Here is a 10,660-nt window from a genome sequence, read left to right as displayed (position 1 = left end):
TTTGAGGTGAAAACAATGAGATGAGAGCGGTGAGCATGATCATAGACACTCTCAAGGGCACTGTAAGAGTTCTGATAAGGATGTAATAATCAGCCAATGTCCTCCGGTGAGATCCGTAAACATTCTCGAGGTGTGTCGGGGAATGGCCAAGAATAACGTCTGTGTCCAAGAGTCCAAGAGTCCTGATATGATGACACAAAGTTTATTCAGCTGGTTTCATTTGGTTATCAGTTGGAAATTCCTCAGGGAGGGGGTGGTGAGCGTCAGATCACATGTTCGCCAGGCGAATTCAGATAAGATGACCTTCAAGGCCAGCCAAGGGAGCCAAATTCAGATAAACACACAGTTTTTTTGGGGACAGGCAGAACTTAATGACATCTACCTTGAGTCTGTGTTGGTCCACTCAGTTCCGAAATATCCAAATTACATGGCCACACTGATGTGACGTGAATGAGTAAAATCCCCGAGATCTGATCCATTCTGCCCAAAGTATTTGAGTCTGGGTACTCGAGGCATGAACCAAGCCATCATAAAGGCAAGCAGCAAGATTGGGTCCAAATTTTCTGCCAACGACTTCCTTGATTGTTGATAAAACCAGCAACCAGACAAATCCAAAAAGCAGGAACCAGTTATCATAAATCCAATTAAATATTTGTCCTTAAAATCCACAAATGGCAGAAGAGATAGATACATCATCAAGTCTTCCAAGTCGATGAGATATCTAGCTGCATGCGCGCCAACAGGGCAAATCTGCGCGCCTAAAGCCTGTCTTCTCTTCGAAGAAATGTTATCAATTGTGTTGAGGGACCAACTGATCAAAACAAGTCCATAATTATGGTTCAGAAGATATGCAAGAGAGGCTCAGAAGCAGTTTCAAAGACAGACAGAACAGCAAAGCAAAGCGGAGAGGGAGGGGAGGGGAGAAGCGTCTGATCTCGGCAAGAGCGAGTGGTGAAGAGATACTGTGGTACTTCCATCACAGTCATAACTTGAAAAACAAACATGGCTACAGCTCAGTCATCGGTAGAGTTATTATTAAAGTAAAAATAGGATGTGGTGGTAGCTGAGAGTCATCCTCAGCCTTTACTATCTCATTGTCTAAAACTGTTGAACTCAACCCTGTTTGTCTGCTGGCAAAATATCTAATGAAACACTGGACTGTAGGGTTTGTGTTTCTTAGTGTCTGGCTCCATCTTGTGTTGTGGCTCTATCCTGCTCCCTTGTGTCTCACTGCCTCTATTCCCCACACCTGTGAAGCTCACAGGTTTTGTGTGTTAGATCTCGCTAATGTCTGTATGTGCTTGTCTTCCCTGTGTCCTGGCGTTGTTATCTGTCTACTGGCAATGACCTGTTCTGCTCCCTGTGTACCTCTTGATTATACATGTAAGTTTAGCTGCCCTGTCAGCCTTTTTGTTTTGTAAATAAATTATTTATTTAATTATTATTCCTGAGTCCTCAAGTGCCTGCCTGCACCACTGGGTTTACCAGCACCAGCCCCTTGTGACATGGACAAATTTTCATGAAACTTCCAGAAAGCAATTAATGGATGTACAACTACAATTAAGTAACTTTTGGAGTCAATCCAATTCAAGATGGCTGCAAAATCCAATTGACTGTATCAAACGTAACAATAGCTACAGGTCCTTCTCAAAAATTTAGCATATTGTGATAAAGGTCATTATTTTCCATAATGTAATGATAAAAATGAAACTTTTATATATTTCAGATTCATTGCACACCAACTGAAATATTTCAGGTCTTTAATTGTTTTAATACTGATGATTATGGCATACAGCTCATGAAAACCCAAAATGCCTGTCCCAAAAAATTAGCATATCATGAAAAGGTTCTCTAAACAAGCTATTAACCTAACCATCTGAATCAACGACGTAACTCTAAACACCTATAAAAGATTCCTGAGGCTTTTAAAAACTCCCAGCCTTGTTCATTACTCAAAACCGCTAAGACTGCCGACCTGACTGCTGTCCAGAAGGCCATCATTGACACCCTCAAAAAAGAGGGTAAGACACAGAAAGAAATTGCTGAACGAATAGGCTGTTCCCAGAGTGCTGTATCAAGGCACCTCAGTGGGAAGTCTGTGGGAAGGGAAAAGTGTGGCAGAAAACGCTGCACAATGAGAAGAGGTGACCGGACCCTGAGGAGGATTGTGGAGAAGGGCCGATTCCAGACCTTGGGGGACCTGCGGAAGCAGTGGACTGAGTCTGGAGTAGAAACATCCAGAGCTACCGTGCACAGGCGTGTGCAGGAAATGGGCTACAGGTGCCGCATTCCCCAGGTCAAGCCACTTTTGAACCAGAAACAGCGGCAGAAGCGCCTGACCTGGGCTGCAGAGAAGCAGCACTGGACTGTTGCTCAGTGGTCCAAAGTACTTTTTTCGGATGAAAGCAAATTTTGCTTGTCATTCGGAAATCAAGGTGCCAGAGTCTGGAGGAAGACTGGGGAGAAGGAAATGCCAAAATGCCAGAAGTCCAGTGTGAAGCACCCACAATCAGTGATGGTCTGGAGTGTCATGTCAGCTGCTGGTGTTGGTCCACTGTGTTTTATCAAGCGCAGGGTCACTGCAGCTAGCTATCAGGAGATTTTGGAGCACTTCATGCTTCCATCTGCTGAAAACTTTATGGAGATGAAGATTTAATTTTTCAGCACGACCTGGCACCTGCTCACAGTGCCAAAACCACTGGTAAATGGTTTACTGACCATGGTATTACTGTGCTCAATTGGCCTGCCAACTCTCCTGACCTGAACCCCATAGAGAACCTGTGGGATATTGTGAAGAGAAAGTTGAGAGACGCAAGACCCAACACTCTGGATGAGCTTAAGGCCGCTATCAAAGCATCCTGGGCCTCCATAACACCTCAGCAGTGCCACAGGCTGATTGCCTCCATGCCACGCCACATTGAAGCAGTCATTCATGCAAAAGGATTCCCAACCAAGTATTGAGTGCATAACTGAACATGATTATTTGAAGGTTGGCGTTTTTTGTATTAAAAACACTTGTCTTTCATTGGTGGGATGAAATATGCTAATTTTTTTTGAGACAGGCATTTTGGGTTTTCATGAGCTGTATGCCATAATCATCAGTATTAAAACAATTAAAGACCTGTGCAATGAATCTGAAATATATGAAAGTTTCATTTTTATCATTACATTATGGAAAATAATGACCTTTATCACAATATGCTAATTTTTTGAGAAGGACCTGTATATCTTAGTTGATTTTATAGATACAGAGATCTAATTTGATGTGGTGGTAGCTCAGAGTCATTCACAACATATATTTTGACCACCAACAGATTGCATGAGATACGGCAGTGATCAAAACAGCTGTCCTCTGCAATACCTAAGATAAGATGATTTTAAATCTATCAAACAATAGGGACAACATGATTCCTTCAAGGAATCAGCCTCTGCTTTGTTTTCTTTTAAATCACAGATGTAAAATCAAATGAAGAAATGCATGCTGATGGTAGATTGTACACTAATCTTAAGAGCAGCACAGTGGAGCAGTTGGTAGAGCTGCTGCCTCTCACTGAGAAGGGTTTCAGGATTGAATCCTAGTCTGGGGCCTATCTGGGTGGAGTTTGCATGTTCTCTCTGTGCATGTGTGGGTTTTCTCCGGGTACTATGGCTTCCTCCCACAGACCAAAAACATTTATGTTAGGCTGATTGGTAACTCTAAATCAGTGCTTCTCAATTATTTTCTGCTATGCCCCCCCAAGAAAGAAGTAAACATTTCACGCACTCCCCCCCCCCCATCTCTCCGTCACGACTGAAATAGTATGTCTATAAAATTGTTATAAGTACACCTCTACCTAACACTGAGTCCTTATTACCATTAAAGAAAAATAATAATAATATAGATCAACTTACAACGAAGAATAACTTTATTAACATTGTTTTTTTTTTTTGTCTGTAACATAAACAACTTAAAGTGCATCAATTAGCCTGAAAAAAACATTTTTTTTTAAACTGTAAACATTTTTGGACCATTTGATACTGAAAAATAAAGTTGAATATAATCAATAAATAATAATAAATTCAAATTGATCAGCAACATTTTAGCTCAGGAGTGTTATATAAAACACTTTGACCTACAAAACAAAAATGAATAAAAGAATTTATGCAGATTTTTATTTATTTATCAAAATGAGGAAGTCAGGATCAGTGAGCACACTCATTGATAAAACAAATCCAAAAAATTGCCAAAACGAAAGAGGAAAGAGGAGCAGGTAACCCTCTCGCTTTGAGTTTACTCTTTGTCACCTGCATGCTGTGGGTGACAAGCATCGAGAGCATAAAAAACAGCAGCTAACTGAGGAGGTGAATTTATTTTGTTAGCAAATAATAGAGTCCTTACATTTATTAAACATTACTTCTATAAATTGTGCTTTGACAAACTTATCAATTAAACTAAAACATTTGCCAACGCAAAAGAGGAAAGACGGGGCAGGTGTCGCTCTCGCTTGAGTTTACTCTTTGTTGCACGTGAGCTGTGAGTGACGTCCAGAGCGAGTGGACATGAAAACAGCAGCAGACGGAGGAGGTGACGGTCGGAGTTTATTTAGCATGTTAGCAGCAGAGGGGAGAGACACGGTTCATGCATGGCTCCCAAAACACCAAGGCAGCCATATTTGTTCATAACTTTATTATTAAGAATGCACGCGACAAAATGAGAATGGTGAAAAAAAAAACCTACTCTGGCAAAAAAGCATGTTTTCTAGGTTCACATCCGCCCCCCCCCTAGCATTGCCCCGGGCCCCCCCAGGGGGGCGCGCCCCACTATTTGAGAAGGACTGCTCTAAATTGTCCCTAGGTTTGAGTGAGAGAGTGAATGGTTGTTTGTCTCGTTTGTCTCTATGTGTCTCTGTGACGGACTGGAGACCTGTCCAGGTGTCCTTGTGATGGACTGGAGACCTGTCCAGGTGTCCCTGTGATGAACTGGAAACCTGTCCAGGCGTCCTTATGATGGACTGGAGACCTGTTCAGGTGTCCCTGTGATGGACTGGAGACCTGTCCAGGTGTCCCTGTGATGGACTGGAGACCTGTTCAGGTGTCCCCTGCCTCTAACAAAGTGACTGTTGCAGATCAGCACCAGTAACTCGTGACCCAGAGATAAACAAGTGTGTAATAAATAATGAATGGACGCATGTTCCCTGTTTAGTCTCTTATTTTCTTATTGTAAAGTCATTTTTAACTTTAATTTAGCTTTTAAGGCACACTTATCACACCATACACACAAGTAAGCTGAAATTATATAGAATCTTCTTACAATTTTTATTTTTCCACAGAGGAAGTTTTGGGTTTAAATTAAAAAATACACCCCGAAAAATAAAAAATACAAAAACACCCATGTTAACAAAACGTTCTAAAATAAGATTGGACATTTAAATTCATTCATGTTCTGTTTGAACTCTGATGAAATGATGGCAGATAACTAATTAGGACAAACCTTAGAGAAAGTAAAACACAAACATGCAGTCTGACAGCTTATCTTATTTTGAAAAGTTTCCTTCTTTGAGAAACTCCCAGCTGTGTTCAGCAGGACATTTCTCCTGTTTGTGCTCATAAGATAAAGAAAGTCCAACAGTCACTCTATAAGTTAGTTTCCTGTAAAGGGAAATAAAATGTCTCACTTTTTAACCGCACAACCATGTTCACAAGCTGCATGCTAACATGGACATTATTCCACAGAACATTACAGGTGATGAAGCTGGAAGTGGTTTATTTTAGGAGTCTGTTGAACATTTTTCAGACAGAAGGAATCAGGAGACTCTGGCTCTGGGAGCTCTGATCAATCATTACAGATACAACATTGACCTGAGAATGGAAAACAGCTGCGTGTGGAGAAATCTTCAAAGAGCACCAGATAAGGACAAAACATCACAGGGCATAAAATATGTATTAATCAATGTTTGTTCAACACAAAACCTGAACCAAACATTAGAAATAATGAAAAACTAAGTTCAGCCCATGATCCAGCAGCTTTTCAATGCACCTTGAGCAGCAGTAACGCTCAGTAGTGGTTAATAGCACACTCTTCTGCAATGGTTCCCAACCATGGTCCTTGGGGAACACCATCCTGCATATTTTAGGTGTTTCCCTGCTTTGACACATCTCATTTAAATGAAGTGGTGATTAACAGGCTTCTGCAGAACATGAAGCAGGGCTGAATTTGGGCTGGATCCTGCCAGAACAGAATCTGGGAACTCTCTTATTTTGACAGGGTGCGTTCTGGTAACTGTTTGCTTGGCTCCGGTAATTCTCAGGCTCACTAATAATAAAGTTATGAACAAATATGACTGCCGTGAACAAATAAAACTTATATTGGATATATAAACTGAAAATAATTACATAAACACTAATTTTAAACACAACAGCCACTTACGAGCATATGAGCTGCCCTTCAAGTAGCATTTCTACGTCTACCCTTAAAAATTAAACGCTCCAGCAGCAGCATTTCTTCTTGAGAAAAGACCTGCAGTTTAGTCATGCATGCAAACTGCACAAGTCTGTTTAGATATGTGCATGTATGACAATGCTCAGAACACATTAGTATTGAATACAGTGTTAGCACGCATTCATAGTCACAAGCTCTAGCAGCACAAAGCAATCCTATGGGATCTGGGGGCACGCTTGTCTGGAAAATCTACTCAAAACAATGCATTGTTCCATATATTTGAAGTGCATTTTACTAAATTCCTAGAATAAAGCACTTTAAATCATTATAATATATATTTATTGAAATGTGTAACACTGACTTACAGCTAGCTTTACCCTTTTTTCTTATTTATTTTTACATGCCGAGTACCTTGAGTTTGTTTTCACTGCACCATACTTTACTTTTATCATAGAATATTCTTTGCCCCATAGTAACAAAGCCGGTTAACCTGAGAAATCTTCTAGGTAGGTAACAGAACTTGTGTATATTCAAATAGAAGAGACAAGTTGCCCTGCAGACCCCGGGTGGCTGTGGATGAGTGGTTAGAGCAGTCGTCCTCCAATGCAAGAGTTGGGGGTTCGATTCTACCAGCAGTCACATGCCGAAGTGTTCCTGGGCAAGACACTGAACCCCTCATTGCCTCTGATGTGTGTCCCATCTGTGTTTGAATGTGGTAAAGCTCTGATTATTCTTTGTATAGTAGAGTGTTGTATGAAAGGGTAAATGAGGCACAGATTGTGTTGTAAAGAGCTTTGAGTGTCTTGATGAGATATAAAAGCACTATATAAGTATTTACAGTCCATTACCCCATTTCTGTGTCTAAAAACCACAAGTTCAGCAGTGAAGCAACTCAAGATTAGATTACTAACTTAAAAAAAGAGAAATGTTTATCCTTTCAGTCTGAGCGTATTTCCGACGACACATTTTTTACAAGCTCACTTTGCATTACAGTAACTGTGCGATTGTGCGATCAGAAAAATTGCAATAGTTTCTGAAAGCTGAGAAATTGTGCTTTACAGCCAGTATAGGCTTACTACAGAAACCTCACTCTGGCTATTGCAGAAAGTCTGGGGGTTTCCAATGGGGTAGCAGAGTGTACTCCTTGGATAATTGGAGGGGGAAGCACTGATTTCCATCCCACTCTGTCCACCAGGGCGGTGTTAGTGGTTTTTAGTTAGTTTGAAATGTCTCTCTACTCTGAAGGAAGCAGGGATCTCTGTGAGCCTGACCCTCTGTGAGGGCTTTGGGACAGGGAACTGTAGAATAATTGGTGCTTTCACCTGTAGTCTCTCTCTAAGGGACACTGCTCACACCTGTGCACACTGTACACCAATAATTCTCAGTCAGGTGACCTGACTGAGAATTATTGGATTTGATACCTGGATGACTAAGCATGAGCTTTGTTGTACAGCAGAAAGCATGATCCACACTGCTCTGATTTGATTTGGCAAAACTACGGTTCTGCTTCATTTTATTTGTTGAAAGCAGCATCAGTTTAATCCTTGTCTCATAATTAGATTGGATTGGACCACAACAAAAAACACTTTTTTTAAAACATATTTTTACAGAGGATATAAATCCGACCTGATCACATTCAAAATAATGAAAATCATTTGTGGCAACAAATTATTTAAATCCCTGTTACAGAAGGCTGAATGCTGACCGAGGAGTCGTTTATTGATTCACTGATCCTGACAGATCAAACTAAAACACATTAGCTTGTTTGCTACAGAGGATGATGATGAAGGTGGTGGTTTAAGGTTCTCAGCTGTAATCAGTCAGTGGTGTCAACATCCGACATTATGGGATTACAAGATCTACAGAAACATGATCTTTCTTCCTGGATAAAATGAAAATCTGTGCAACATATAAACACAGAACAACTTTAGTTTTGAACATTGAGGTTTGGTCATTATTCATTAATATATTCCGATCAAAGTTCAACAGAATGTACTTCGTAGAAGAAGAAACAAGAACTGACCTATGCAGGGTGTGTCGCCCACCCGGCCCTCCATCTTGTTAAGCATTCCTCCGGTGGAGGTTGCACACGCTACGTTACCCTCAATGTCGACTGCAACCGCTCCAACGGTACCCATCTTACCCCTACAGAAGAAACCAGCTGCATCATATGATACAATACAACTTTAATGATAAAGCACTTAAAAAACAACCCCGGTGACTCAAGTGCTGTACACTGATAACACATAAAAGCAACCATAAAACTATAAAAACAACTTAAACATTAAAAACACTGAACTGTTAAAATTATAAAGACAACTAACAATAGTAGAACAACAAAACCAATAAAAAAAAACATACATTGCCTGGCACCCCCAAAAAAAGTTGCCACCAAAAAAAAAAAGTCACACTAATATTTTGTTGGACCACCTTTAGCTTTGATTACGGCATGGATTCACTGTGTCATTGTTTCAATAAACTTCTACAATGTCACAAGATCTATTTACATCCAGTGTTGCGTTAATTTTTCACCAAGATCTTGCATTGATGACTAGACATGATAGGTGAATCACTTCACCTGCCTCTCTTCTTACCCTGATGCACCCATCACTCTGGAACAGGGTCAATCTGGACTCATCAGACCACATGACCTTCTTCCATTGCTCCAGAGTCCAATCTTTGTGCTCCCTAGCAAACTGAAGCCTTTTTTCCAGTTAGCCTCACTGATTAGTGGTTTTCTTAAGGCTACACAGCTGTTCAGTCATAATCCCTTGAGTTCCCTTCACATTGTGCATGTGGAAATGCTCTTATTTTCACTATTAAACACAGCCCCGAGTGCTACTGTTGTTTTTCTTCAATTTGATTTCATCAAACATTTAAGTGATCGCCGATCACGATCATTCAGGATTTTTTTCCGGCCACATTTCTTCCTTGAAGACGATGGGTCTCCACTATCCTTCCAGTTTTTAATAATGTGTTGGACAGTTCTTAACCCAGTTTTAGTAGTTTCTTCAATCTCCTTAGATGTTTTCTCTGATTGATGCCAATGATTTGACCCTTCTCAAAGAGACTGACATCTTTCCCACGACCACGTGATGTGTCTTTCAACATGGTTGTTTAAGAAATGAGAAGCAACTCATTGCACCAGTTGGGGTTAAATAACTTGTTGCAGCTGAAAGATAATCACCCATGCAGTAATTATCCAATAGGAGGCTCGTACCTATTTGCTTAGTTAAATCCAGGTGGCGACTGCTTTTTTTTTTTGGCCAGGCAGTGTAAAAGGCAACATCTCAAACTGAGTGAAAGGCCAAGGAGAAAAATGTGTTTTCAGAGAAGATTTAAAAACAGGAAGTGAGTCGGCCTTCATTTCACAGTTTAGGGGCAGAGACTGAAAACGCTCGGTCAGCTCTCAGCCTGGTCTTTGATTTTGGAACGACCAACAGGAACTGATCTACTGGCATGAGAGAGCGTGGGGGAATGAAGCAATTCAGACATACTGTGGGCGACACCATGAAGACATTTAAAAACAAATAAAAGTACCTTCAAATTAATCTGGTAGGAGCCAATGTAGTGATTCTAAAACAGGAGTGATGTGCTCTCGTTTTCTGGTTCCAGTTAAAAGGCGAGCAGCAGCATTCGGAACCAGCTGAAGTCGAGTCAGTAATGACTGGCTCAGATCGACACAGAGTTAATTAAAGTAGTCTAAACGAGTTATAATAAAAGCATGGATTAAAATCTAAAAATGATGTCCAATCTTGACTGGCCAAGGTCAAGGAAGCCAAGTAAGGATCTTGGCTGGACTTGATCATAGGTTTAATCTGTGCATCAAGTTTAAACTCATTGCCCAGCCTCACATCTGGGTTAGTTGCTGTCTGAGTCAGATGACCCAGATCAGCATGGACTTTGGAACTGTCACTTAAACAACAAGCCCTCAGTCTTTTGTTCAGTAAAATGACTTCTGCAATATCCTGATGCATGCTCAATAATCCAGGTAGAAAAATCTAAAAAAGTTAAATCTGGTCCTCTGGACATTCAAAAAAAACCCAAAAAAACAAAGCAAATCAACAAAAAAATGTAGAAACGTTTCGTCTCTCATCCGAGAGACTTCCTCAGTCTGAGGTGCTGTATTCAGCTCAGTCTCTTAAATAGCACCTTCTCCGAGTGGATCAACCAGTTTTGCTGCTGACAACCAAAACCAGCTGATCACATGCTCAAGAAGGACCATCAGCCTAACAATGGATC

At 40.7% G+C, this 10,660-nt stretch overlaps 1 protein-coding gene across 1 annotated transcript in view; it reads right to left on the bottom strand.

The window, feature by feature from the left end:
• Nucleotides 1–10,660, bottom strand: part of asrgl1 (asparaginase and isoaspartyl peptidase 1) — a 24,105-nt gene that overhangs the window by 5,485 nt on the left and 7,960 nt on the right. The window contains exon 5 of the mRNA XM_037687755.1: nucleotides 8,442–8,563. Coding sequence (XP_037543683.1) covers nucleotides 8,442–8,563 — 122 coding nt within the window. The remainder of the gene's footprint in view (nucleotides 1–8,441; nucleotides 8,564–10,660) is intronic.

The sequence above is a fragment of the Nematolebias whitei genome, chromosome 1 (assembly GCF_014905685.2).
Source record: "Nematolebias whitei isolate Nwh7 chromosome 1, NemWhi1, whole genome shotgun sequence".
NCBI classification, from domain to species: Eukaryota; Metazoa; Chordata; class Actinopteri; order Cyprinodontiformes; family Rivulidae; genus Nematolebias; species Nematolebias whitei.
This window is presented reverse-complemented; position numbering and strand designations above follow the sequence as displayed.